Source organism: Lynx canadensis, chromosome B2 (genome assembly GCF_007474595.2).
Source record: "Lynx canadensis isolate LIC74 chromosome B2, mLynCan4.pri.v2, whole genome shotgun sequence".
In the NCBI taxonomy this organism is placed as follows: domain Eukaryota; kingdom Metazoa; phylum Chordata; class Mammalia; order Carnivora; family Felidae; genus Lynx; species Lynx canadensis.
In genome coordinates, this window is record NC_044307.1 from 105,947,662 (window position 1) to 105,975,440 (window position 27,779).

The 27,779-nt window shown below is 35.3% G+C and overlaps 1 protein-coding gene and 1 pseudogene across 3 annotated transcripts; one reads left to right on the forward strand and one right to left on the reverse strand.

Annotated features, from left to right (window-relative positions):
* Positions 1 to 499: 499 nt before the first annotated feature.
* Positions 500 to 27,408, reverse strand: ZUP1 (zinc finger containing ubiquitin peptidase 1). Of its 3 annotated transcripts, XM_030316223.1 has the most exons (11): positions 27,155 to 27,408; positions 25,031 to 25,606; positions 19,598 to 19,675; positions 16,264 to 16,374; positions 14,531 to 14,652; positions 12,464 to 12,632; positions 10,771 to 10,959; positions 9,963 to 10,128; positions 5,964 to 6,115; positions 4,686 to 4,906; positions 500 to 731 (listed from the first exon to the last, which is right to left on the reverse strand). In XM_030316223.1, exons 2-11 carry the CDS (start codon positions 25,590 to 25,592, stop codon positions 684 to 686), a joined length of 1,818 nt encoding a protein of 605 aa, XP_030172083.1. In that variant the 5' UTR covers positions 25,593 to 25,606; positions 27,155 to 27,408; the 3' UTR covers positions 500 to 683. The 3 variants fall into 3 exon arrangements, with proteins under 3 accessions (XP_030172083.1, XP_030172081.1, XP_030172082.1); XM_030316221.1 differs by lacking the exon at positions 19,598 to 19,675 and having other exon boundaries at positions 27,155 to 27,407; XM_030316222.1 differs by lacking the exons at positions 4,686 to 4,906; positions 19,598 to 19,675.
* On the forward strand, positions 16,924 to 17,624 carry LOC115514640 (annotated as a pseudogene).
* Positions 27,409 to 27,779: the final 371 nt, after the last annotated feature.

Genomic DNA, 27,779 nt, shown 5'->3' on the forward strand with positions numbered 1-27,779 from the left:
TAGGATGCCTGCTTGCAACCTTACTTGATACATCCAACACGAATCTGAAAGTTTCTTTCCTACAGGACACATTAAACACGAAATTCCAATTCACAGTTGTATGGGTAAGGTATAAACACTTAACAAAAGCAAATCCCTCTGTTAAATATTAAGGTTATTTCTAAGTAATGAGCGGGGAATTTCATTATATATGTTTTACAAGAGAAGAGAGCAGAATGCTATAATGGAAAGAGCTTCAGCTTGGAAATGAGAAAGCCTGGGTTCACACCCTGGATTACAATCATTTTCTTGGGCAAATTACTAACCTTACAGACATTCAGCTTCCTCACAGGACTAACGGAATTTGTCTCACAGAACTATTTTGAAGATTAAACTAATTAATACATGGAACATACTAAGAATACCTAACACCACTAAGGACCTAATAAATATTACATATGACTATCATACAAAACCAGTTTCTAAAATACGGATAAGAGAGGAAACACAGAATTCATAATGCAAATGAAATAGTTTATTGAAATAATTACTGAACAATACTCAAGGTATGATTTAGACATTTTATAAATTAAATTACAAGTTGAGTATTTAGAGAATTCAGACTCGTAAGTTGTATTAGGGAGTTTAGTATCTCGATTTGGAAAATAAAGTAAAATTCCATAGTCACTGACATGCTTAATTCTTCAAGGAATCTTCTCAGCTGTAAAGACTTGAGATGCTTGTCTCCTGGCCTTGAAAAGGAATTTTAAAAAACTGTTAATTTTAAGCAAGAAGTCCATTATTTAGAATACATATTATTTATCGAACATAAAAAATAAAATCTGGAAATTTTTTCAAGATAATGAAAATTCCTTAAGAAAACTTACAACTTCAAACTTAGGTGATTAGGGATAAACATTTTTAAGGCCAAGCAAAAAAAGAAATTAAACAAAAATACCAGATAAAGACAAAACAGAAAGTAAAAAGAAAATGTCACTATTTTAAGGAATAAGGATTCAAAAGTAAAAATGCAGGGCCCCTGGGTGGCTCAGTCGGTTAAATGTTCAACTTCAGCTCAGGTCATGATCTCACGGTCTGTGAGTTTGAGACCCGTGTTGGGCTCTGTGCTGACAGCTCAGAGCCTGGAGCCTGCTTCAGATTCTGTGCCTCCCTCTCTCTGCCCCTCCCCGACTCACGTTCTGCCTCTCTCTCTTTCTCTCTCTCTCAAAAATAAATAAACATAAAAAAAACCATATTTTTTAAGTAAAAATGCTGGCTCACAGAAAGAGACATGTATAAACAGATAAAGAAATTATCTCTAAACGTGTTCTATCTTCAGAACTTGAGTTACATCAAGGCTAATTTACCAAGCTAATTTAAAACAAAGTTAAATCTAGAGTGCAAGGATTACACAATGGAAAACAAAGAATGCAGTGATGTAATTTAACCACAATGTATCAAAATATGAAAAGAATTGAGGAACATGGCTATTAAATAGATTTGTATGCATTACTGAACTGAAATGCATTAGAAGTTATTTTCTAACATAAATGCTTTCACCTAAACAAGTACTTGAACATCTACAACAGTTTGGAATTATTAGATACTCAAAATATGGTAGGAATGTATTAAGGTAATTATAAGACAGCTGCCAGGATCAAACAAATTTTTGTGAAACTTGATTCCTCTCCTTGAGTAAGAGCTGCATGATTATTACCATATTGTAATTAATTAAACTCCAAATATGAAGAACAAAACATAAAATTCAGTTACAAACATCTACATTTTGGAATATTTTAAAATACTAAATTTGGGGGCGCCTGGGTGGCGCAGTCGGTTAAGCGTCCGACTTCAGCCAGGTCACGATCTCGCGGTCCGTGAGTTCGAGCCCCACGTCAGGCTCTGGGCTGATGGCTCAGAGCCTGGAGCCTGTTTCCGATTCTGTGTCTCCCTCTCTCTCTGCCCCTCGCCCGTTCATGCTCTGTCTCTCTCTCTGTCCCAAAAATAAATAAACGTTGAAAAAAAAAAAAAAAAAAAAAATTAAAATACTAAATTTGGGGGCGCCTGGGTGGCGCAGTCGGTTAAGCCTCCGACTTCAGCCAGGTCACGATCTCGCGCTCCGTGAGTTCGAGCCCCGCGTCAGGCTCTGGGCTGATGGCTCAGAGCCTGGAGCCTGCTTCCGATTCTGTGTCTCCCTCTCTCTCTGCCCCTCCCCCGTTCATGCTCTGTCTCTCTCTGTCCCAAAAATAAATAAACGTTGAAAAAAAAAAAATTAAAAAAAAAAATACTAAATTTGTTCTGAAATTCCTACAATTAAAATCATAGTTCTCACTTAGGGAAAAGACGTTTTAAAATGAGCTATAAAAAAACAAAAACAAACATGAAATAAAAGTAAAGTCATTAATGTGCCCTTATTTAAAGGTGCAGGTTTCTACCTGGTGATATCCAGATCAATCAGTATTTCAGTATTTGCTGTCTTCCTAGAGTGTATAAAAGCACTGTTAAAAATGACAGAATAACTAACTGTAAGACACAGTGATTTACAAAAAAAAGGAAGAAACAAAAACATAGGCTTGAAAGCAACATGCAAAAACGTTTACTGATTTTTTTTTTTATTTTTCAAAAATAGCATCCTATGTTTTCAACAATGAAAGTGAATTGTTCACACATAAGCTTAATTAGCAAACATGAAAATGATGAGACTTTGTATTCTCACAGAAGAAGCAATATAGGGCAGGACTCTGGATGTAAATGGACTGAATCGGAATCCTGCCTCCTGTCACTTAGCAGCTGCGTGACTTTAGAAGTATAACAACTTTTCTGAGCATGAACATCCTCATTTGTAAAATGGAAATAATAGTGCCTACTCTATAGAGCAGTCATACAGCTATTAGTTAATATATGTGTAAAGTGCTTATGATGGTGCCCAGCATAAAATAAGCATTATAAAGTGTTGCTTTTATTAAAATTACAATTATATCATATTATCATTTCTTCTCTATCTGGCACTATTGCACATAGTCAGCCAAGTTCTAATTCTTTCAGTCAAAGACACAGCTACTCTCCATGACTCACAAAAAAAAAAAAAAAAAAAGGAATAGAGGAGCAGTAGCAAATGTACATTTTTAGTATTCTAATATTACTACTGTCTCAGTTTTCAAAACAAGAAAGTTAACAGCTAACTAAAGTGTTCAGCCAGGCTCCATGATAATATTTAACATGAAAACTATGCTTTCAAAAAAGTTATCTGTGTATTGATTATCAAGCATTTTTGTATTTTACAATGATTAAAATTAAGCAAAATAAACTCTTAACTATAGAGAACAAACAGATGGTTACCAGAGGGGAAGTGGGTGGGATACATGATGGGGATTAAGAGTACACTCATCTTGATGGGCACTGAATAATGTATAGAATTGTTTTATCACTATATTGTACACCTGAAACTAATATAACACTGTATGTTTACTGGAATTAAGACAAACCCAGTATGTTTACTGGATTTAAGAAGTCAAAAATAAATAAGTAAATAAATAAAATTTGTTAATCTCTAACTTTATGCAGCCAAATTTATGACAGGGTGAAAAAAATGAATGCAATTTTGGCATTTAAGTCACTGCAAAGAAACCTTTAAGATATCATAATTAAATGGAAGAACCTCTTAAAACAATCTTAGCCTTTATATCCCAAGTTGTGAGCCTGAAAAGATTGCTCTAGTTCTCTCATTTCAAGCAATTTCAGTCCTTCCTCCCATAATCCTGTTACTCTTCATAAATGCTCTTCTCTAGTCATCTCTTATCTCCTCAGAGGGAAACAAATCTATGTGGAGTACTCTAATAGGAACATTTTTTTTTTCTTTTAAGATTCTGGGAACTGTGCATTTTCTAGACTTGATATGCCACAACATAGCTTCAGTTTATACCAAGTGGAGGAGGGTTTTCAATCTCTAGAAATTCTTCTATAATGTACCAGTCAACACTTAACTTGTAAGGGATAAAGAGGCAACTGTACTGAAGTTGAATTCTAGAACTGTGTATTATCCAGTAAGTCCAAGTGCATAAAACAGAGCCTTAAGAATCACAAGAATCACATTTAATGAACAATAATTATATTAAGACCAATATACATTAGGTCTTCTTGGAATAAGTTAGGTTTCCTTAGACAATATATGTTGCCACTTTCATTACTTGTCTGACATTAACAATTACATATTATACAGTTAAATATTTTTATGAAGCTCTGAGTAAAGTATTGGAAAGTCATTAGGTAGGGCGCCTGGGTGGCTCAGTTGGTTAAGCATCTGACTTCGGCTCAGGTCATGATCTCACAGTTCGTGAGTTTGAGTCCCACATCAGGTGAGCACAAGCCCTGCTTCGGGTGAGGCCCATTTCTCTCTCTCCCTCTCTGCCCCTCGTAGGATTTTCTCTGTCTCTCTATCTCTGTCTCTCTTTCTCTCTGTCCCTTGCTCACTTGTGCCCTCTCCCTCTCAAAAAAAGAAAAAAAAAAAGTAAAAAAAGTCATTAGGTAGCATTTGAAATTTAAAGATGCCCACTCCAGAAATTAAATGATACAAAACCAATATATCTTTGCCAACTTAGTAATGCAGAATGAGATACAAAGGGATAACACTGATTTTAACTAAAAAATTTAAACTCCTGAAAGTTCAACTTGTTAAGCATCACATAATCAAATATTGAGATACTTACAACTTTCTCCTCTGAAGAAAGAACACCCTCTACTGCCACTATCTGGTATTGCTTATGTTTTAAATTTCCTACAAATTTCCGAAGTTGCTTGAGATTGCTAGCCTCCATGTCTTGCTTTAATAGTTTCTGCATTTCTCGAGAAGGACATCCAGGATCAAATATTAGTAAACATAATGTTCGGTTTTTTCTCTCTTCAATTCCAACAACTGTTCGACTATGACCTATCAAAAAATAAAATAACAGCTGTATATGTGTGTGTGTGTGTGTCATAACTATTTCTATATGTATAGACATAAGTTACTACATACACACACTATATTATATACTCTCTGTATGTAGTGTGTGCACACGTGTGTTTTGAATATAAATACTGCCAGTCCCTCTGACTGTAGGTATTTGAGCTCTCTCACTCTGAAGACAATAGTTTTAGTTCTATTTCCTAACCTTCAGTTTTGTCTTGTTCAACTTTTGTTTTCTAAAGGCTTCATTACAAAAAATTCTGTCTACTGTGCCATATATTTTAGTTTTTCTTTCCTAATCCCTTGATCCTTCTTATTCAAATGATCTCAGATGAAAGCATTTGAAAACTACCTACCATGGAACAAAACGTCTCATGATTCCAAAAGGTCAACAAAAATAAATTTATATACTAGAATTTCAATGGAGAGGGTTTGATCTTTATAGCTTATATTCCTAAATGATGAAATCCTCAACATTTACTTCTCCTATTCCTATTGATTCAAATCACCCATTCAACAAAATTTACCAACTATCCATGTGCTAGGCACTATTCCAGGAAGTTAGCTTTACAGAAGCAAACAGAACATTCCTGCCTTTGTGGAGTTTATATCCTAAAATGAGGAAATATCCTATAAACAAGTTAAATAAGTAAGCATATATTGTGTTAGATACAAAAAAATAAAGCAGGGAAGAAACACAAAAAATACCAATGGTGAGGGTTTGAGATAACAAGATAGAATTTTAAATACAAGGTGATCAGGGAAGGACTCACTGAAGCGACAGAGGTGAAGACCTAAAAGAAGTAAGGGATAAATAAGAAAGGAAGAGTGAAACAGGTGGCCCAGAATATGCCAGGGATAGCACCCTTCGTTACCCAGGAAGGTACTGTAATGATAATGTAGCTCTGAAAATCAGACTAAGGTCACAATACTCTCCCCCTCCCCATTATCATAATCTTAACCTGTCCTAAAGCAAAAGCCAATTAGTTGTCCTATAAAGGCATTATAAGTTACACTTACTATCTAGTGTTATACCAACCTTGATGCTGAAGATAGATAGGTGGCTTAGATGTACACACTACTTTTGGACTCCCTTCTCTCTCTGAAGAATAATAGTTCAATATCCATTCAAATAAACGAGGATGTGTACCCAAAGGGCCAGTTGACTTATGAAAATCAACAATGTGGCACCTATAAAAAATTGACAAAATGGATTTGGAGACTATTTTTTATTTTTTTAATTTTTATTATTTTTTTCAATATATGAAGTTTATTGTCAAATTGGTTTCCATACAACACCCAGTGCTCATCCCAAAAGGTGCCCTCCTCAGTACCCATCACCCACCCTCCCCTCCCTCCCACCCTCCATCAACCCTCAGTTTGTTCTCAGTTTTTAAGAGTCTCTTATGCTTTGGCTCTCTTCCACTCTAACCTCTTTTTTTTTTTTTCTTTCCCCTCCCCTATGGGTTTCTGTTAAGTTTCTCAGGATCCACATAAGAGTGAAACCATATGGTATCTGTCTTTCTCTGTATGGCTTATTTCACTTAGCATAACACTGGAGAATATTTTTTAAAACATTTTCATCAATGGAGTTATCAAATACAAAAGAAAGTTTTAATTTAGAACTAATTTGGTCTCATCAGTATTTTCCTAAGAAGAAAATGAATATAAATTTTATTGTCATTTTATGAATAATTATTTAAATAACTTCATAATAAGGTTGATGACTGATCTAAAAGTTACAAACCTTTTCTGACATAGAAATCTCCGTGAATAGTAAATAAGGACCATATTTGGTTTTTAAAAGTCCTCTTCATAAAACCTGAGACACAACTTTCATTCTAAAGTCTCTAAACCTGATGATCAATTAGAAGCTGACTTCTAATTTTAATTCTGCAATAGCCATTTACATGTGTCAAAAAGACCCTGAACATTTTTCCTGTTGGCTCTCACAAATTCCAATAATAGACAAGAAAATAATACCTGGAAAGATCTCAGAAAAACCCTGCATGTGCTCCCATCTGTACACCCACCCATCCCCTATTTGGCACTAGACCACAGTGGTATCCCTTCCACAAGAGAAAGTCAACCTTGAGTAAACAAAATTATTTTAACTAGAAGCACTGTTGACATTTCTCATCAATTATTTTCAAAAGGTCAGGTATAACCAAAAGCAATTACAAGGTTTACTGTCATTTTAAAGTATAGCACGGATACCCTGTCCTTGTCTTTCCTAACAATAAAATCTCCAAATACACCAAAACTATAATGGTTGCTATCTTTAGCCTTAGCAAGTTTTGTGTTGGTAACTTTCAACTGATTACTACTGAGTTTCAAATGCTGAAATGAATTTCTGGATAAACTGTTAAAAAGTAGGTACAGGGTTTTTGGGTTAGAAAATTGACCACATGTTTAGATTTAGAATTTGAATAGTGCCCTATAGAATATAATTCATAAACAGGAAAAGGAAGACATTTAAACAAGTAGTAAACAAATGCAGAGAAGGGCATCGAAAAGGCTTTACTCAAAGACTAAACTATTTCAGTCACCCTGAAAAAAGCTGGATATATCAGGTATTTTAGACAGAAATTTTCCTTTCCTTAAACCTGATTTAAAACTCAGTACATGACATATACATAACCTGAAAGTGTGAAAAGACTGGCAAGAAGAAAAAAAGAAAAATAAATAAATTTAGAGGGCATTAAAATCGTCCTTTTGATTTAAAAAATTCAAGAAAGTCCTTATACGAAGTTTTCCTACTTAAAAGTTAAGAAATATTTTTTACTGCTGAATCTAATCAATTAATATGATAGAAATGATGTAAAGCAAACATAAAGGAAAACACAGAGCCATGAAGCTTAATGGCAAACGTTCCATTAAAGATGATCACAAGCATCTATCTCTGTTCCCTCTTGAAAGCCCAACAACATAATACTGAAAGAGTAAATGATCCAAACACCAAAGACAAAGCAAATGGAGACAGACAAAACTGCCCTGCATTTTTGGAAAATGAAAAGCAGAAAAGAAAGCATAAAAGTGAATGCAAAGAAATAGACAACTGTCTTAAAATTCCAGAGAGGCTAGAAGCTTAGAGGCACTAAGTATTAGGGAGAGTAGTAATACAGCTATAAATGTGAAATGAATTGAAAGTTTGCATAAAGAAGGCAAATCTCTCCTTAAACACCCCCTCCATCAATGCAGGAGCTCAAGGCAGAAGAGTGAGAACTCTTCTCTGAATGGCCTCTGAGAAAACATCTCTTCCTATATTGAAATTTGAGAGTTCCCCAACCAAACAGCAAGCTTCTACCTAATAGTCTGCTCATCTGCTAGTTCCATGCAATCCTACAGGACCTTTTTAGTGCCTCATTCCTCACCCTAGGAATGGACAACTAAGGATTTATAAAAGTTAGAAGAAAGCCCTCAAAATGCAAAAGACTAAAATAGACATGAAAACAAATTAACACAGAAGAAAGTACAAAATGCAAGGAATAGAAAGAAACAAAATGTTGGAAAAAAATTTTTGCAACATAAAAGACTATGATGCTATGAAATTACCCTTAAAATTAAAAAACATGATTGCTAAGATACAAATTTGAATAAAATAGTTGGGAGATAAAGTTGAATAAATCTAGATAGTAAAACAAAAACAAAGATGAAAAATGAAACTTAACCAATAAACTTAATATCGAGGTTCACTGGCCAACTAACAAAGTTCTAGAAAGAAGAATAAAAAAAATGGAGAGATCATAATTATCAAACAACAGTTAACCTCTGAGCTCTTAGTACATGCCAGTCACAGTTCTAAGGACTTTATGACCTCATTTAATATTACTACAAATCTATGAGGCAGTTATTTTTACATGTTTTTTTTCAATGGTGGCACAAGACTACAGACAAACTAAGTCATACAGCTAATAAGCAGGAAAACTAGAATCAATTGTAGGCAGTCAGACTCCAAAGTCCAAGCTCTAAACCACTACACTGAGATCTTACAACTCATAATTCCAGATTCAGAAGGAAAAACAAATGCCCAATACAAGGTATTGAAGCCTCACATTCACAGTGAAATTTCGTAACAGCAGGGCTAAGAGATGATGCAAAAAAGCTTTCAGAGAAAATAAGCAGGTTACACATAAAAGGATGAAAATCAGATGACATCTTACCTTCTCAATAGTAATACTGACTGCTAGAAGTCACTAGGGTAAAAACTTAATTTGATCTGAAAATGACTTTGAATTTAGAAGAATATAGCCACCCAAACTATCATTTAAGTAATTAGGACTAGGCATCTTTCCTTAGGAACCTAATGAAAGATGTGTTTAAGAGAAGAGTAATCCAAAAAAGATAAAGACATGGAATCCAGAAAAAAATCCAGACTCCACTTCAAGAAAACAATGAAGAAATGCTAGATGATTATAGCTTTCAAGGGGATCTAGGAGGCAAATAATCCAGACTAGAGCAAAGACAATAGAGGACTTCAAGGAGGAGGTGTTCAGGAATAGGAAAGCCTCAGATTACATTAAGTGGAGTGTTTAGAATAGCTTGAGACCATGCATGATGCAGTCAATAGTAAAAGGGGAAAGAAAAGGCAATCCTTAATTCAAGTAAATTTTTTAAAAGCTTTTCAGGAAAGGAAATAAAATCAGCAATGAATAATATTAATACAGTCATGATGTAAACTCTGACTTTAACTTAAAAAAGTGAAATTTAACTAAATTACAAGGATTGAGGGTGACCACAGGTAGGACATGTCAGAGAAATGCAGCAGACATCTAAAACTGATAAACCAAAAAAAGAAAAAAAAAAGGCCCTGAACACATATTATTTAGAAACAATGGGAGTAACAGCTGCCTCTGAGAAACAGGACTTGAGAACAGAGAGGAACATGAGATAGGGACTGAACTGTTGGTTTTCAGTATAAGTGTTTCAGTGCCACTTAAATTTTATTTTTTAGCGGTCTCTCTGATAAACGAAAAAAACAACAAAGGAAACTTCCCAGAGATGGCAATAACCTTAACTTGGACTTTTAGGTACATACTTTACCCTTAGGGAGGTCAGAAGTGTATACACTTCACATGCTCCGATCCAGGCCTTTGTTCCCTGTAACCTGTTATTAAGTTGAGAGGCACCCTGAGGATCAAAACCTTCCTTCCATGCATCTTCAATCATAGACTGGATTTTTGGAATGCAAGGAATTGACATACCTAAAATTATACAAGCAAACATGTTACATGACAGTTACTGAAGTACTGAATCATACCATTTAGCTATATGCCATATACTCCACAGGACCTACAACACACTTTTTAAAGACCATCATTCTTGACATTTTTATTACAACATCTTCTCTTTCTCCAACATGAATTCAGGCTTTTAATGTAAATATCCACTAAAATGCTTCCTCATTAAAGCTATGAATTGTGAATACTATTTATTAACTCATTCCATATTATATGTATAGTTGATCCTTGAACAATGCAGGGGCTGGGGCACTGACCCCCGGCACAGTCAAAAATCCGCAAGAAAGTTTTTGCTGGTCAAAAACTTCACTACGAATAACTTACTGTTGACTGGAAGCCTTATGAAGAAACATAAACCTAACAGTCAATTAACACATATTTTATATGTTATACATATTATATACAGTATTCTTACAATAAAGTAAACTAGAGAAAAGAAAATCGTAAGGGAAAAAAAAAGAAAAGCATAAGGAAAATACATTTACAATACTGCACTGTAAACAATTCTGTATAAGTGCACCTATGCAGTTCAAACTTGTGTTTTTCAAGGGTCAACTGTATGTTATCGTATCAGCTGACAGGTTCAGAGTCTTGTATGTCACATACCTTTCAAGCAATCATCATAAGCATCATTTCGCAGTAATGATGAAAGTAGCATTTGGAAATTTCTGTAACCACAACCCCAACCTTTGTCACCAAAAGATGAATGAAAGTGATCCACCTCTGTAGAAAGCCACACACGCCTCACCTCTGTGGCAGCATTCTGATAGTATCTATAAAGTGCTTCAATAATTCCTAAAATAGAAAACAGATTTAGAAGATTTAGAAGCGTAAGCTAACATTTTCTATGGCTGTCTCATATATTTCTAGTTATCAGTCTCTCCCTCAGGGGTCCCTTCTAAATCCTGTCAATTCCATTTTATGTTTTTACTGTTACAACCTTAGTTCATGTCTTTCTTATTACTATGATACAAGTTTCCTAACACTAGCACACTACTAATTACATTGAATTGAAATTGATCGCACCTTTCATTTCTGCACCTACCAGGCCGAGCACATAAAAGTGTACTATTGAATGAATGATATTATTATCTATTATTATACATACTGCTAGACATTACTCTCTCTGAAGCTCAGTCCTAATCAATTTGCTCCCAATTTAAAAACTTCAATAACTTGCTATTATCTATAGAATGGTCATAATCCATGGTATATGAAGCCCCACAACAAGCTATCTTCTGACTTACCTTTTTTCAAACCATTCTTCTTGACATAATTTTGGCTGTGGCCTAACCGAACACATTAAACGTTTTGCCCATGGAATTTCCATTCAATTATAATATCTGATAAGCACTTTTTATATACCTAGCACTATGCTAAGTGCTAAAATTACAAAAGATATATATAATAATGTTCTTTGAAATCTCGTGGACTCAGACTGTTATAGTAAGTGCTACAATATGGATAAACAAGATGTTAGGACAGGGTATATCAGACTCTGTCCCTTCCCTCCATGCAATCCTGTAATACCAAAATACCCTACAGGGTATTTTGAAACCCTACAGACACTCCAAAGATCAAATGCTCATGTCTTTATAGACCCCTTTCCTGATTCCAAAACCCAAACACAAAGGTCCTCTTTCTCTGAACCCTCACCACATTTATTTGCTGTGCCTCCTACGCATTAGGTATATTCTGTCACGGCAGAACACTACAGTTTTTTGTGTATACTGTATTTACTCTACAGATTCTGTGAAGTTTATGGGCAGGAAGGTCTTAATTGGGTAGCTGATACTTTGTCCTACAGTATGTGGCACGAAAAAGGCAATCACTGGATTCTTTTCATTTGAATTGAGGGTATCCTATGGGAAAATGGGTTTTGTCCTTAACAAGATGAGAGTCAATAAATCAAAACAATTAAATGAACCAAGTGTTGTAGTTGTGCCTAGCATACGAAAGATAGAAATATATGTAAACCATTTCCAAGGAACTTTAAAAGATAAGACTTAGAATCAAGAAAAAGAACAATTAAAATGCTATATAATTGATTATTAAATGTTACAGCATGGAATGGATACTTATATTGATAAGGAGATATTTTTAAGTGATTAATTCATCATAAAAATAGAAGTACAGAAATTTAAAAAATGGTTTATTTTGAAATAATTATTTGAACAGTCTCACCTAAAAGTAGATAAACTATGGCTTACAAAAATTAAGCAAAATTCAAATAATTCTTATTATTACTTCGTTGACATATGAAATATTAAAATAATGGTTTGGATGTTTAAGAACTCACCAGAAGTTTTTGTTTTTCCATCATCAATACCAATAGCTAGTGATTCCATCATATCAGCTTTTCTTCTATGAAATTCAGATGGATGCATTCTTCCCCTATTGACTTCTATCTCCATATTACGTAGTTGCTGTTGTTTGTATCCTCCAGAATTATCTAAACCATATTGTCTCTATCAAACATAAAAATGAATCACTTAATTTTTATGCCTCTTTACCTCAGTGAGGATGGAAACGTACAATTTTATTTGGAAATGCATCTTGAAACATTCTGGTTTATAGACTTTTATACAAATCAACTTAAAGATTTTTATTAAAGATAAATACACACACACACACACACACACACACACATCCCTGAGTTAATGACAGCCTTTCTCTATAAACCACCACCAGAGCGAGAGATTTGCTTTCCTTGTAGTAGGGAAAGTAGTGAATCCTGTCTTCCTACTAAACATACTGAAAAAGGCAGATGAGTTCTGAATATAGCACTGATTTATTGAAGAAAATTTGTCAGTATTTGTTATTTGATTCTGAGGCTAGTTTATGAAGGCTTACTTAATCCATACTTCATTCAGGCAATAATTCTACATAGTAAATTAATTGGGTTTTTTTTTTTTTTTTGCATACTGGATAGAGAATCTCAAATGTATAACACAGCCTCTATGGAAAAAGTTTTGAAATCTAAACAACTTGCTAAGTTACATAACAAACTCCCTTAAATACTGGAAACCTTGTGTATTGATAATGTTGAAAATTATGTAAGGTAAAAAAAACTGAGGAAACGCCAACTTATTTTCCTCCTCTGAATCCTAGTGGGAAAATGTTTTGCAAATAAATGAATCACCAAGGAGAAAAATAGCCTAAATCAGATATTCCAAAGCGAGAATTGCACAGTCCTACGTGAGGTATCTGAGAAGACAAACTCAGAAGTCAAGTAAATCTGAGAAAATTATGATTATGTACAATGCACATTAGAATATTAAAGGTTCTGAGAAATCTTGAAGTATACAAACCTGCTTAACTGAATACTTTCAAACCTATTCAATCATAAATCCTTTTTATTTATACATAATCCTATCAGCACATGGAAAAAGAACATTTAGAAACTCTGAGCATTATTAGCACAGATAACACCATAGTCCACAGCAATTAGGATTGAAAAAAGTAGAAACATCTATTAAAAATGTAAACGCATTCGGGGCACCTGGCTGGCTCAGCAGAGCATAAAACTCTTGATCTCAGGTTGAGTTCAAGCCCTGCTCTGAGCATGAAGACTACTTAAAAAAAAATAAATAAATAAAAAACACATATACATATATATATAGCTGCTGCCAGTTTAGTTCAGCAGATACCACCATCAACCTAAGATAAAGCCTCAAATATCATCAAAAACGCATTTTCCATTAAAAATTGCTCTTTTTGAGTGCCTGAATTGCAATCGTTAAGAGTAACACTCAGATGGGAGAGTAAATTGATTAGCATTGAGCTTCAGAAAGAGTAATGTTTAAAAATCTGTACAAACAGTTAAATTCTGAGTCTCAGTTCCCTAATTTGCCCTATCAATTTACATGAGTTTGAATCCAGGCTATGTAAGCACTCTTTGTCTCCATTTCTTCATCTGTCACTTATGGAGTTGTAAAGATTTTAAGATACTATATATGAAGTGCTTATCTCAATACATGACCAGAGTAAGTACTTACAAATGGTGGCTGTTATGAATTATAAAATGTATATGTAAAAAAAAAAAATACTTTGGGGGGCGCCTGGGTGGCTTAGTCAGTTAAGCATCCGACTCTTGATTTCAGCTCAGGTCATGATCTCACTCTTTGTGGGATCAAGCCCCGTGTCTAGCTCTGTGCTGCCAGTGCAAAGCCTACTTGGGATTCTCTCTCCCCTTCTCTCTGCCCCTCCCCTGCTTGTGCTCTCTTGCTCTCTCAAAATAAATAAATATTTACAAAAAATATTTTGTATATCAACACGGACAAAAATAATAGGCTGCAGTCTTGACAGACTGTTTGAAAAGAACTCCACCAAAGCAAAATATTACATTGTTATTTAATCTTTGTACCTGCAGCTTCTGAAATTCTCCCATTTCTTGTTGTGATTCTTCAGATCTCCTCTTTCTGTCTTCTTCTTGTTGAAGCTGATGAGCCAATTCTAGATCTCTAGAACACTGGACTCTATCTATGCCTATTAGATAGTTTTAATGTTTAGAATAAAATAACTTCTGAATATAAATCTTACTTATTATATGTTACTTCATATTTTTAAATGGGAGTATATGCTATTATTTTGATATTTATTCATGACTGTGATGTCATGGAAGCACTATTTCTGGCAGAACGTGAACAGCTTCCATAAGTGTAGAACCTCCATGTAAATCCCTACTATTCACTGGGTAGTTAGGCTGTGACAAGCATTTTTCATTAATTACCTCATTTGATCCTCGTAACAAACTTAGGAAGTTAGGTATTCTCTATTAAGGAAACCAGAACTTGGAGATATTAAGTAATACTCTTCATTGGTGTTCTTTACTAACACAAATAAGGCAGGTTGGCATTTAAAATAAACTGAGGGGAGAAAAGGAAATAATAAAGAGCATAAAAATATGTTTGCAAAGTGCCGCTTAATTACAGTCTGATCTCAAACAAATAGTACAACTTTGTAACATTTTGCCCTGTTTCCTCTCTAGCCAATATCCCACAGATCCATTAGTCAGTAGCTTCTGGCCAGCATCTTGTTTCCCTGACCTCCAATTTGATAGTTTAATATGTATTTGAATATTCTTTCTTTCCTTCCAAATCTCTCAGCTTCTATCACATCTTCCTATTTAGTTATTTGGTCCCCACTTTCACTGCTAGAGATAAGCAGTTTCCAACTGGTTTTTAGAGTATTTTGATGCTATCTACAGTGATTCACTCAGGCCATACTTTTCATTATCCACTATAGGCTTACAGAATAATTTATGTACCCGTACAAAGTCTATCATAAACAAAATAAGAATTAGTGGACATTCAGCTTCAGAGAGTTATTTTCCCACTGTAGTTAGGAGAGAACTACCAGAATGGGAGGACTGTTCCATCTTTGTTCCAATAATTTTCATTTGGGGATTAGGCTGAGTGAGCAAGGAAATGTTGTCCATGAAACTCACTGACTGGTATTAGGAACAATAATAATGGACACTAAAGACCCCTGAATTAACAGGAGATAACAATGTAACTTAAGAAACTAAAACCCAATAGAATACAATTGGTTGCTCTTAGGGTCTTATTTCAGTGGAACTCTGAAACTCATATAGAATCTTTCCACTTGTAATGTACCACAATGATTACTTAATCAATGCCACTATTTAAAAAGATAGGAGGCAGAGAAAAAATTGTAGAGTCACTAACAAAACTAATAAGCTATAGTATTAGAAACTAGGCAAATTGGAAATGAACCTGAAAAACGTTTAAGTCATATAGTTCATATATACTTTTTAAATTTTATGTGCCATTTGACAGCTTCCTAGTTCATTAAGCCTTTCATGAAGCCTCAACTTCATCAAACAGATTTTTAAAAATTATACCATATATCACTATTTTCTCAATATTGGTGTTCTGGGGCAAAACTCTGGGTACACACCACGAGTTTAGTTGTTGGTTACAACAATTCATCCCATACAACTTTTCTGTGAAACAACTTCTAAAAAGTTGAAGCTACATTACTTTTTTTCTCTATATCACTACTCCAAAAATTAGATGTATCGTAGGAAGTAGAAATTAAACCATGAGATTCTTATTTTGAAATATATCAACATACCTTGTCCAAAGCTGCTTTCTTCCAAATGTAAGTCAACATGTTCCTGGAGAATATGGTAATTTGTACAGATGAGCCCACATATAGGACAGTCATACAGTGGTTGATCATGGTCTGTTTTAGAGATATAGTTCAGTTGGTTTTATTTTTAAAACTTTTAGATTTTTCACCCTAAGTCAAAGAATGTCCACTGCCCACTAACCTTATTAAATACATCAAAGATCTCTGTAGTTGGATTTAAAGCTATTTTCTACTTCTAGGGTCAAAATGGAAGACTGAACAAAAGCACAAATCTCTCTTACCACGATAATAAAAGAAAAAGTTAATAATAAACATGCAGATCTATAGTCAGAGCAAGAAAAGAAAAGTGTAAAGGAAAATCAAAATGGTAAGTAGGGGCCATTTTAGGAACTAAATTCTCAGTACCCTCCCCCCAAACTAAGTGGTGAGATGTGAAATTAAGCATAGAGCATTCAGCATAAAGCTTGGAATTGGGATCATAGCCTGTTTGGGAGCAGAAGATCAAAGAGCTGCATTTATCAAGCAGTACTGCAAGCAGAGAGGTGCAGCTTGCCCAGGACAGAGGCAGTACCTCCCCAAGGCCAAGACCTTATGTCAGTCATGAAAGAGGAACCCATAGTGAAAGGACTGAGCTAAGCAACCATGCATGTAAGGCCTGGTCTGGAAGTGGAATAATAGTATTTAGAAAGTAGCTGAGACTGCTATGAAGCTGTTTATTTTCACAAAGTAGATGTGACTCGTCTCATTTTAGCTGGATCAGCTGACTTTAAAACTGAACTAAGTCAATCTGATATGTCTGGTCAGAGGCTGCAATCAAAAGATTTAAAATTAGTTGATATACCCCATGGCGGTGAAAATGAAAAACAAGCTATTGAGTTATCTACTGATGTTCCTTCCAATGAAATTCATTCAAAAAGAGAAATTAATTGAATACTTGGGTGAAATCAGCCAAGAACAGACAAGTACTGTTTTGGAGCCGAAGATACATTAAAGGTTTTGGAAGTGGGAGCTGTAAAGATTCTAACAGTTTATGAAAATCTGGATATAATGAGAAATATTCCTTATTGTCAAGGCACAGAAGAGGAGAAAATTCTCTAACTGCAGAATAAGATGATAAATCTCATTTCACTGACAGGACAGGTATATGAGCTGATTAAGAACATGTCCCTGCTGGAATGGTTTGCTCACAACTATAAAAAATTTGGAGCTACACTGGAAATTGTGATAAGAAAGATCCCAGTCTGTGAACGGATTTGGTGGAATTGGAAGAATCTTGCAATACTGAGCTGAGTTCCACAGAACACAAAGGAGGACACGATGAATTTTTTTACTTTGATAACTAATAGGAAGTTGACATGAGTCCCACAAAATGTGCCTCACCCTGCAGCATCCAACCCAAGCATATCCCTGCTGGAATCCAAGCAGATCCCTGCCTTAAAATTGGGCCATTTTCAGAACTTAATCCAGGAGCATCAGATACTGAAAAGAAAACCAAAACAAACCCAGATCCACCCCTACACTTGGTTTTGCCATGGTGCCAACATTGCAACCTACAACTAAGTTCCTAAATGCTACTTTGGACTAATTTAGAAAGAAACCCAATTTTTACTTTACTTGATGATGAATTGGTTGCTCTTGAATTTTCTGGGAAAAAAATTTTTTTAACCTTCATACACATAAGCAAACATGATTTAAGTGCTATAAATCTTCAAAAGTTAATAGAAGTGACATGAAAAAAAAGAAAGAAATGCTAAAGATCAAACACTTGGGCTCATTAGTAGGCTGAATACGGCTGAGGAAAGAATCTCTGTGTGTGAGGATATGACAAGAGATATTTCCCAAAATGAAATGAGAAACATAAAATTTCCCAAAACGTAAAGAGAAAAAGATAAAAAAAAAAACCCTAAAAAACAAAAAAAACCCCTCAATATCCCGCATATCCAAAAACTGTGGGACAACTGCAAAAGGTGTAACATACACAAAATAGGAACACCAGGAGAGAAAGAAAGGAACAAAAGTATTATTTAAAGCAATGATGACTGAGAACATCCCCAAATTAATGTCAGACATCAAACTATAGATCTTGGAAGCTCAAAAAACACCAAGCATAGTAAATGCCAAAACAACTACTTCTAGGCATATCATATTCAAACTTCAGAAAGTCAAAGATAAAAAGTCTCGGAAGAAGCCAGAGGAAAAAAAACACCCTACTTATAGAGAAACAAATATGAAAATTACATATGACTTCTCAGAAGGCATTCAACTAATAAAAGACAGGAGTGAAATATTTAAATTTTCCAGAAAAAAAAAAAACTCTACCAACCTAAAATTCTATATCCTTCAAAATAATCTGTCAAAAGTGAAGGAAAAATAAAGAATTTCTCAGACAAATAAAAATTGAGAGAAATTATTGCCAGTAGACCTGCCTTGCAAAAAATGTTAAAAGAACTTCTTCAGAGAGAAGGAAAATGATCTTAGTCAGAAACATGGATCTCCATAAAGGAAGAGCATCAGAAAAGACATAGGTGAAGGTATAATAAAAACTTTGATTTTTCTCATTAATTGATGTAAGATGTAAGACTTAAGTTTATTCAAAATAAAAATAGCAACAATGCATTCAATTATTTGTGTGTGTGTGTATATATATATATATTTATATATATATATACGTATGTATACATATGTGTGCTTACATTTATGTGAAATAAATGACAACGATGACACAAAGGACAAGGGAAGGAATTAGGAATATTTTATTAATATAAGGTCCTTGTACTCATACAGTGATACAGTGTTACTTAAAATTAGACTTAGATTAGTTCTTAATAAAACTGCAAACTCTAGGCCAAGCACTAAAAAAAGTAAAAACAAGGATAACTGATATGCTAAGAAAGGAGAGCATTAATTGAGCAAGTGACATCTCTTGCCTGTTACCAGGAGTAGAAGTCCAAACACTGCATCTTGAGACCAAAATCACCAAGGAAAACACGCAGTCAAGCGATGGAGAGAATATTTAACTCATAGTAAACATAGAGAAACACACAGAGAAGAGAAAGAATAAGATCACCTTCAGTATTAGACATTAGTCTGCAATGGCCCATGGGTCTCTTCCAGCAGCCATCACAGGGCAACTGGTCTCTACACACTGCTCTTATGTCACAGAATGAAGGACAAAGGACAGATCTAGTAGAATGAAGGAGACAGGATAGATCTAGCAGGTGCCATATGACACACATGCTTAAGCAAAACAAAGGAGTATACTTGTTGCCTGAAACAGGGAAAGCTATTTCCAAACACAGGCTGTGAGGACTCTTACCTCTTGATAAGGAAGTATTCTGGGCCCAAGGTTCATTCTTATGTGGCCAAGTAGGGGTAGAAAGACTGCATGCATGAACTGTCTTTCCCAACAGAGATAAAATGAAATCATATGAAATGCTCAATTAAACCACAAAAGACAGAAAAAAAGTAGAAAACAAAAGAAGCAAAGAACAAGGGCAAAAAATAGAATACAGTAAAAAATATGGTAGATATATTAGTTCCACTGTAGGAATAATCACTTTAAACATCACTGGTCTAAACATACCCATCAAAAGACAGACTGTCAGAGTGGAATAAAGTACAAAATGTACCTGTATTTTGCCTATACGAAATTCACTTTAAATATAAATACACTTACAGATTAAAAGTGAAAGAAAGAAGAAAGATGCAGCATGCTAACACTAATCAAAAACAAATACAAACAAAGTACCAGGAGTAGCTCTATTGATTTCAGAGAGGGCAGATTTCAGAACAAGGAATATTATCCAGGATAAGGGGGGGTACTACATAATGACAGAGGGTTCAATACTCCAAGCAGACATAATAATCCTTAATGTGTATGTGCCTAACAACAGAGTGTCAAAATACATGAGGCAAGGGGCACCTAGGTGTCTCAGGTGGTTAAGCGTCAGACTTCAGCTCAGGCCATGATCTCACGGTTTGTGAGTTCAAGCCCCACATCGGGCTCTGTGCTGACAGCTCAGACCTGGGGCCTGCATTGGATTCTGTGTCTCCTTCTCTCTCTGCCCCTCCTCCACTGGCACTCCGTCTCTCTTTCTCTCTCAAAGATAAACATTAAAAAAACTACATGAGGCAAAAATTAACAGAACTGGAAGAAGAAACAGATGGATTCGCTATTATACAGTTAGAAAATTTTTAACACTCCTCTTTTAGAAGTAGACAAATCCAGCGGGAGGAAATAAGTAAGGATATACAGTAATTGAACTCAACTGTACCATCAAGCAACTGGATATAATCGACACCTCTACACAAGTCCATCCAACAACAGCAGAATATACTTTCTGCCCAAGCTTGTATAAAACATTCACTAAGAAGGCACCTGGGTGGCTCAGTCAGTTGGGCATCCAACTTCAGCTCAGGTCATGATCTCACAGTCTGTGAGTTTGAGCCCCGCGTCAGGCTCTGTGCTGACTGCTCAGAGCCTGGAGCCTGCTTCAGATTCTGTGTCTCCCTCTCTCTCTGTCCCTCCCCTGCTCATGCTCTGTCTCTCTCTGTCTCAAAAATAAATAAAAACATTAAAAAAAAATTTTTTTTAATAAATAAAACATTCACTAAGACCACATTCTAGGCCACAAAACATAATCTAGGCCATTACATCTTAAGAAATTTAAAGAATTAAAATGATACAATATCTTCTCTCAGACTAAAATGGAAATAAACAAAAAGTAACTAACAGAAAGAGCTGAAAAATCCCCAAATACTTGGAAATTAAATACACACCTAAATAATGTATCAAAGAAATCCCAAGGGAAATTTTAAAATTTTGAACTAAATGAAATTTAAAGGGTGCATGGGTGGCTCAGTTGGTTAAGTGTCCAACTTCAGCTCAGATCATGATTTCACGGTTTGTGGGTTCAAGCCCCACATTGGGCTCTGCTGACCGTGCAAAGCCTGCTTGGGATTCTCTCTCTTCCTGTCTCTCTGCCCCTCCCCACTTGTTCGTTTTTTCTCTCTCTCTCTCTCTCTCCCTCCCTCCCTCCCTCTCTCAAAGTAAATAAATAAACCTAAAAAAAAAAATGTAGCCTTTAAAAAAAAATAAATGAAAGTGAAAGTACAACTTAAAATGTGTGCAATGCAGCAAAAGCAATGCGTAGAAGGAAACTTAGAACAATGAACACATGTATCAGAAAAGAAGATAAAGCATCTAAGTTTCCACTTCAGAAAACTATAAAAAGAACAAATCAAACCCAAGATAAGCAGAAGAAATAATGAAGAAAAAAAATTAGAGCAGAAATCAATGAAAGAGAAAACAGAAAATCAACAGAGAAAACCAATGAAACCAAAAGGCCTCTAGTCAAGCTAAGAAAAAAGAGAACACAAATTGTTAACTCTGAAATAAAAAGGGGGCATCACTACATGTCCCATGTACATTTAAAAGAGAATAAAGTTATAATATGAACTATGACATAAATTTGTAAACTAGATGAAATGGACCAAGACACGATCAGGCAAATTAAAAAAAAAAAAAAAAAAAGAAACCCTTAGGTAAAAACCTAACGAAATACACAGGCTACACATGAGAAAAAATACAAAATTCTGATGAAAGAAATCAAAGAACAACTAAGGTGAGAGATATTTCTTCTTCAAAATAGGAAGACTCAATATTGCCATAATGTCTATTTTTTCCAACTTGATCTATAGATTCTATGCAATTCCAATAAAAATCCCAGCAAGTTATTTTATGGATATCAAAAAACTGATTCTAAAATGTATATGAAGAGGCAAAAGATTCAGAATAACCAATACAAACAATATTGAAAAAGAACAAAGTCAAAGGACTGGCACTACCTGACTTTAAGACTTACTATAAAGTTATAATATCGAGATACTGTGGTACTGAAAAAAGAACAAATAGATCAATGGAACAGAGCAGAGAGCCCAGAAATAGACTAATAGCCCAGTCAACTAATCTTTGACAAAGAAGCAAAGGCAAAACTATGCAGCAAAGAAAATCTTTTCAGCAAATGGTGCTGCAACATGGGGACATCAAAATGCAAAGAAAATGAATCTAGAGTCAGACCTTACATCCTTTGAAAAAATTAACTTGAAAATGGATCATAGACCTAAACATAAAATGCAAAACCATGACATCCCTAGAAGATAACAGGAGAAAACTTAAATGACTTAGGGTATGGCAATAACAACACCAAAGGCAAAATGAAGGTATAACATAATCGATAAGGTAGACTTCATTAAAAAACAATTTCTACTCTGCAAAAAACAATGTCAAAGAGGATAGGAAGTGAAGCCACAGAATGGGAGAAAATATTTGCAAAAGATACATGTAATAAAGATCTGTTATCCAAAATATACAAAGAACTCTTAAAAATCAGCAGTAAGAAAACAAAATACAAGATTAAAATGTGGGCCAAAGACTTTCACAGATACTTCACCAAAGAAGATATACAGATGGTAATTAAGCATTTGAAAAGATACCCATGTTATATTAATGAGCAGCACTTAAAATTAAATTGAGATATCACAACACAAATATCAGAATGGCCACAATCTGGAATACTGACAATACCAAATGCTGATGAGGATGTGGAGCAACAGGAACTCTCATTCACAGCTGGTGGCAATGCAAAATGGTGTTGCCACTCTTTCAGAGTTTGGCAGTTTCTTGTTAAAATTAAACACACTATTATTACACAATCTAGTAATCACATTCCTTAGTATTTACCCAAAAGAATCGAAAATTTCTGTCCATACAAAAACCTGCACCTGGATGTTTATAGCAGCTTTATTTCTAACTGCCAAAACTTGGAAACAACCAAGATGTTCCTTGGTAGGTGAATGGATAAATATACTCTGGTACATTCAGACAATGCAATATTATTCATCCCTTAAAAAAAAAAAAAAAAAGAGCTGTCAAGCCATGAAAAGATGTAGAGAAAACCGAAATGCACATTACTAAGTAAAAGAAACCAACCTAAAAAAGCTATATACTGTATGATTCCAATGACATTCTGAAAAAGGCAAAAATACGGAAATACTAAAAAGATCAGTGATTGCCAGGAGTAGGTTGGGAGTAGGGGAGGAATGAGTAGGTGAAGCACAGAAGATTTTTAGGGAAGTGAAACTACTCTGCATGATAACTAAAATGGTATTTGTTATTACACATTTGTCAAAACTTGTAAAATATATAACACCAAGAGTGAATTATATAGACCTTCCATTAAGGTATGGAATGGAAACTGTCGACTTAATGGACACTGTTGACTTTGGGTGATAATGATGGGTCATTGTAAGTTCACTGATTATAACACATGTATCACCTGATACAGATAATGATAGTGAAACAGGATATAAGTATACGGGGACAGTGAGTATATGGGTATTCTCTGTACTTTCTACCTAATTTTGTTGTGAACCTGAAATGGTTTTAAAAAATAACACTTATTGGGGCGCCTGGATGGCGCAGTCGGTTAAGGGTCCGACTTCAGCCAGGTCACGATCTCGCGGTCCGGGAGTTCGAGCCCCGCGTCAGGCTCTGGGCTGATGGCTCAGAGCCTGGAGCCTGTTTCCGATTCTGTGTCTCCCTCTCTCTCTGCCCCTCCCCCGTTCATGCTCTGTCTCTCTCTGTCTCAAAAATAAATAAACGTTGAAAAAATAACACTTATTAATTTTAAAAAAATGAATCTAAATACTCTCCTTACCCCTTTTAAAATATTAAATGCAACTTAAATGCAACACAGACTTGAGTGTAAAATTCAAAACTATAAAACTTCTAGAAGATAGGAAAGGTGACTTTAGGTTTGGTGATGAGTTTTTAGAAACAACATCCAAAGCACAATCCATGAAAGAAGAAATCAAGGAAGTTGCACTTCATTAAAAGTGAAAATTTCTGCTCTGGGAAAGACATTGTTAAGAGAATGAGAAGACAAATTCCAGGCTGGGAAAAAATACCTGTGAAACACATATCTGATCAAGCACTTGTATCCCAAATAAATTATTCTTAAAACTCAACAGTAAGGAAAAAGAGAGGATTCTCAATGTACTGTATGCATCAGCAACAGAGCCTCCAAATACATGAAATAAAGCCTGATAGAGCTGAAAGAAAAAATAGACAACTACACAATTATAATTGTGAACCACAACAGCCCACTTTCAAAAACTAGTAGAACTACTAGATAGGAAATCAGCAAGGATACGGCAGATCTGAATACAAACAAAATGATCTAAGTGACAAATTTAGAACATTCAACCCAACAAAAGCAGAATATACTTTTCTTTCCCAAGTGTCCATGGAACATGTACCAAGATAGATCATATACAGTATCTCGGGAGATAAAAGAAGCTTCAATACATTTAAAAGAGCTAAAATCACAGAGTGCATTCTCTGATCTAAAAGAGTCAAACTCAGAACCACAGGAAATCAGAGCCCAAGCCAGTTCAGATGCCACTGAGCTAGAAGTAAAAGAATGCCCCTTGGAAAATGACTAAGTGTATTTCTCCTCAGAAAGGTTTTAAAACTACTCTCAATGTAGTTGAAACACTTATTATCTGAATCAAAATTCTTTTCCATAATAGTATTTTTTATATTGCAATAATAGCAAATGGATATTACCATAAATATAAACTGAATTTCAAAACACATTGGCAATAATTTGATTTACAAGCCAACTTTTAGGATACCACATATTAAACCAGGACTACTGTTACTTATTACATAATATTAACATCTTACCTTCTGATGGAGTGTCTAAAAGATTAGCATGTTTTGTTTTCACATGATTTTCCATATCTTGACTACAATCTTCTATTCTTCCACAGAAGGGACATTCTGGAGGACTATATGTTGTTTCATAAATTGATCCTTTTATTTTGGATAGGTCACACTCTTTTTCCTTACTTTTGAGGAACTTTCTAGCCTCAGTTAAGTTCTCTGAATAAAAGGCTTTCTGTTTTAAAGTACCATCATTAGGCAGGCTTTGAGCCGAAATTTTTGGATGATTAGATGCACAAGCTGAATGGACACTAGAATTAACTTCCATTCTACATTGTAAAGTGTTGTCCTTCCTGTTATCTGAAGTTCTATACTGTATTGTATTGATCCTTGCAAAGCTTCTTTCGAGTTCATTCTGCTCAAAATGAGCAGTTTCAATATGAAAACACATTTCATCATAATTCATGCCTGACAACTTGCAAAATGGACATATAACTTCATTTTCCATGTGAACAATTAGAAGGTGAGCCTTCATGTCTGGTTCTGAGGTTACTGTTTCACCACAAATATCACAAGAAAGCATAGTACATCAGGGAGCTAGAAAAAAAATGTAATACTATGTTAAGTTTGAAAATAAGACCGAAGAAAAAGAAATGCACTTTATAAAATGATTTGGAACACATTTTTAACAAGTATTTACTTAAAACTGGATTGTTTAGATGAAGATATCTTCAATGAACTTAATTGTTCCTCAAATATACAAACTTATTTACAAATCTGAACCAAAATTTCACTACTATATTTCAAGTTTATGGTTTCAATAAAACAAAGGCAGTAATAATTCAAATTAAAATACATAATATTTAAAGTATTTAATAATTTTTTTAACATTTATTTATTATTGAGAGACAGAGAGACACAGAGCGTGAGTAGGGGAGGGGCAGAGAGAGGGGGAGACACAGAATCCGAAGCAGGCTCCAGGCTCTGAGCTGTCAGCACAGAGCCTGATGTGGGGCTCGAACTCACAAACCGTGAGATCATGACCTGAGCCAAAGTCAGACACTTAACCGAATGAGCCACCCAGGCACCCCAATATTTAAAGTATTTCAAAAAACATGTCTGGTCTGAGATAAAGGAAAAAAAAATGTTTATAAAATTGTCCAAGTAAGATAACTCAGTTCAGGGAAACTCAGTTAAGGTTTTTTACAAAAAACAAAAAACCTTATCACCTAAAGTATCTAAATACAGAAACTTAAAGTTGTTAACAATGGGGAGGGTAAATAAACACATCTTAACTCAGTAGTTAACAGTTAAAAAGCTTTAGGTACATCAAAGTAATTTAAGTACATTATCATCATTCTATCTGGAGGAAACCCTGGCTCAGATAGGTCACCACAGCCAGAAAATGGTTAGGCAAACCTTTTGAGAGGCTGTCCTCTCAACTCAAAGTTGACCATGGTAGAAAAGAGCACCAATTCCAGAGCCAAGAGACCTGGATTACAATTTCAGGTTTCAAAATTTTAGGGTAAAACATCTCATCTCTTTGAGGCTCAATCTATAAAATGAACTGTACTAAACTGGCAGTCTTTTTAAGGTTTTATGGACTAATAAAATACTGGATGCCGACAAAATGTGATTTTGTTAGAATTTTTAAAAAGCCATCACTGCCACAATCTTTGTCCAGTTAAGGATTATTTTAAAACAAACAGGAAAAGAAAAATAAGGAAATTCCCATCAAATAAATTTAGTTTCATAAGAACTCCCTACATGGTCCTTAATTTTCTTATTCCCCTTAAGACAAGTGAAAATAGTCTTCGATTTTAGAACGAAATTCTCCCAAACCACCAGCTGAACCAACGTCATGCCTAGACTTTCTTCTTTTCCCGGGGCTGGGGCACGGCTAGACTCAGAGGGATACGCCTGAACTCCCAAATAGTGTGATCAGACAAGTGGGTGAGAGATGTAATGAGGCTGGTGACAGATGCCAGGGTAGGTAGGTGGTAAGAGAAGCCGTAAGGGCCGAATGCCGCAAGGCCAAGTGTGCCCAAAAGTCGGCGCCAACGTCCAGGAACCAAAACCAGCGCAGGCACTGAGTGGGTTAAAGTTTAGGCTGGGGGAATAAGGGTTGGGACCGTTAGTTCCTACCGGCCCGAAGATCCGGCCGCGGCCACACAGTCCTATGCTTGGCTTCCTCTTCGGGTCCGCAGCTAACTCCTTCTGGCTCTCGGGCAGAGAAGGGCACGCGCACCGTCGATTACCTTTACCGGCCTGAAAGACTGAGGCAGGCTCTCCCTATATCCAGAAGTTCACAGTTAACCAAGAAAAAAAAACCTGACGACTCCAAAATACTTTCGCTTCCACACATTCAAAAAAGCTCTTCCTCTGTCCCCGGGAAGGAAAAGGCTCCCAGCATGCACCGCTCCATGCCAGTCTGGGTTGTAGTGTTTTCTGGGAGTTGTAGTCTTTTTGCATCCTCTTTCCCGGGTTCGGACTCTTAATTTACTAAGAGGCACACGAGGCTCTGAGAATTTTCAGAATGAATTTGTACGACGGGTCCTAGGACATTACACGAATCCATAATAACCTAGGGCCTGACTACCGCTGTGTATCGATAAAGGGCTTATAATCCTACTATGTTCCAAAATCCAAACTATGCTCCACAGATGGAGGATAACTAAGATGAGTTCGTGCCTCAAGGTTACAAGATCACACACACCTTATTTTTAGGGTTCAGTTTTCATTTCATTCAATAAATATATAGCGAGTGTCT

Coding starts and splice junctions, on each gene's coding strand:
- ZUP1 (XM_030316223.1), bottom strand. CDS start 25,592: ATGCTTTCTTGTGATATTTGTGGTGAAACAGTAACCTCAGAACCAGAC. Junction 19,676..25,030: donor TTTAGACACTCCATCAGAAG/GTAAGATGTTAA, acceptor TGGGAAAGACAG/TTCATGCATGCAGTCTTTCT. Junction 10,960..12,463: donor TGGAAAAACAAAAACTTCTG/GTGAGTTCTTAA, acceptor TTTCTATTTTAG/GAATTATTGAAGCACTTTAT.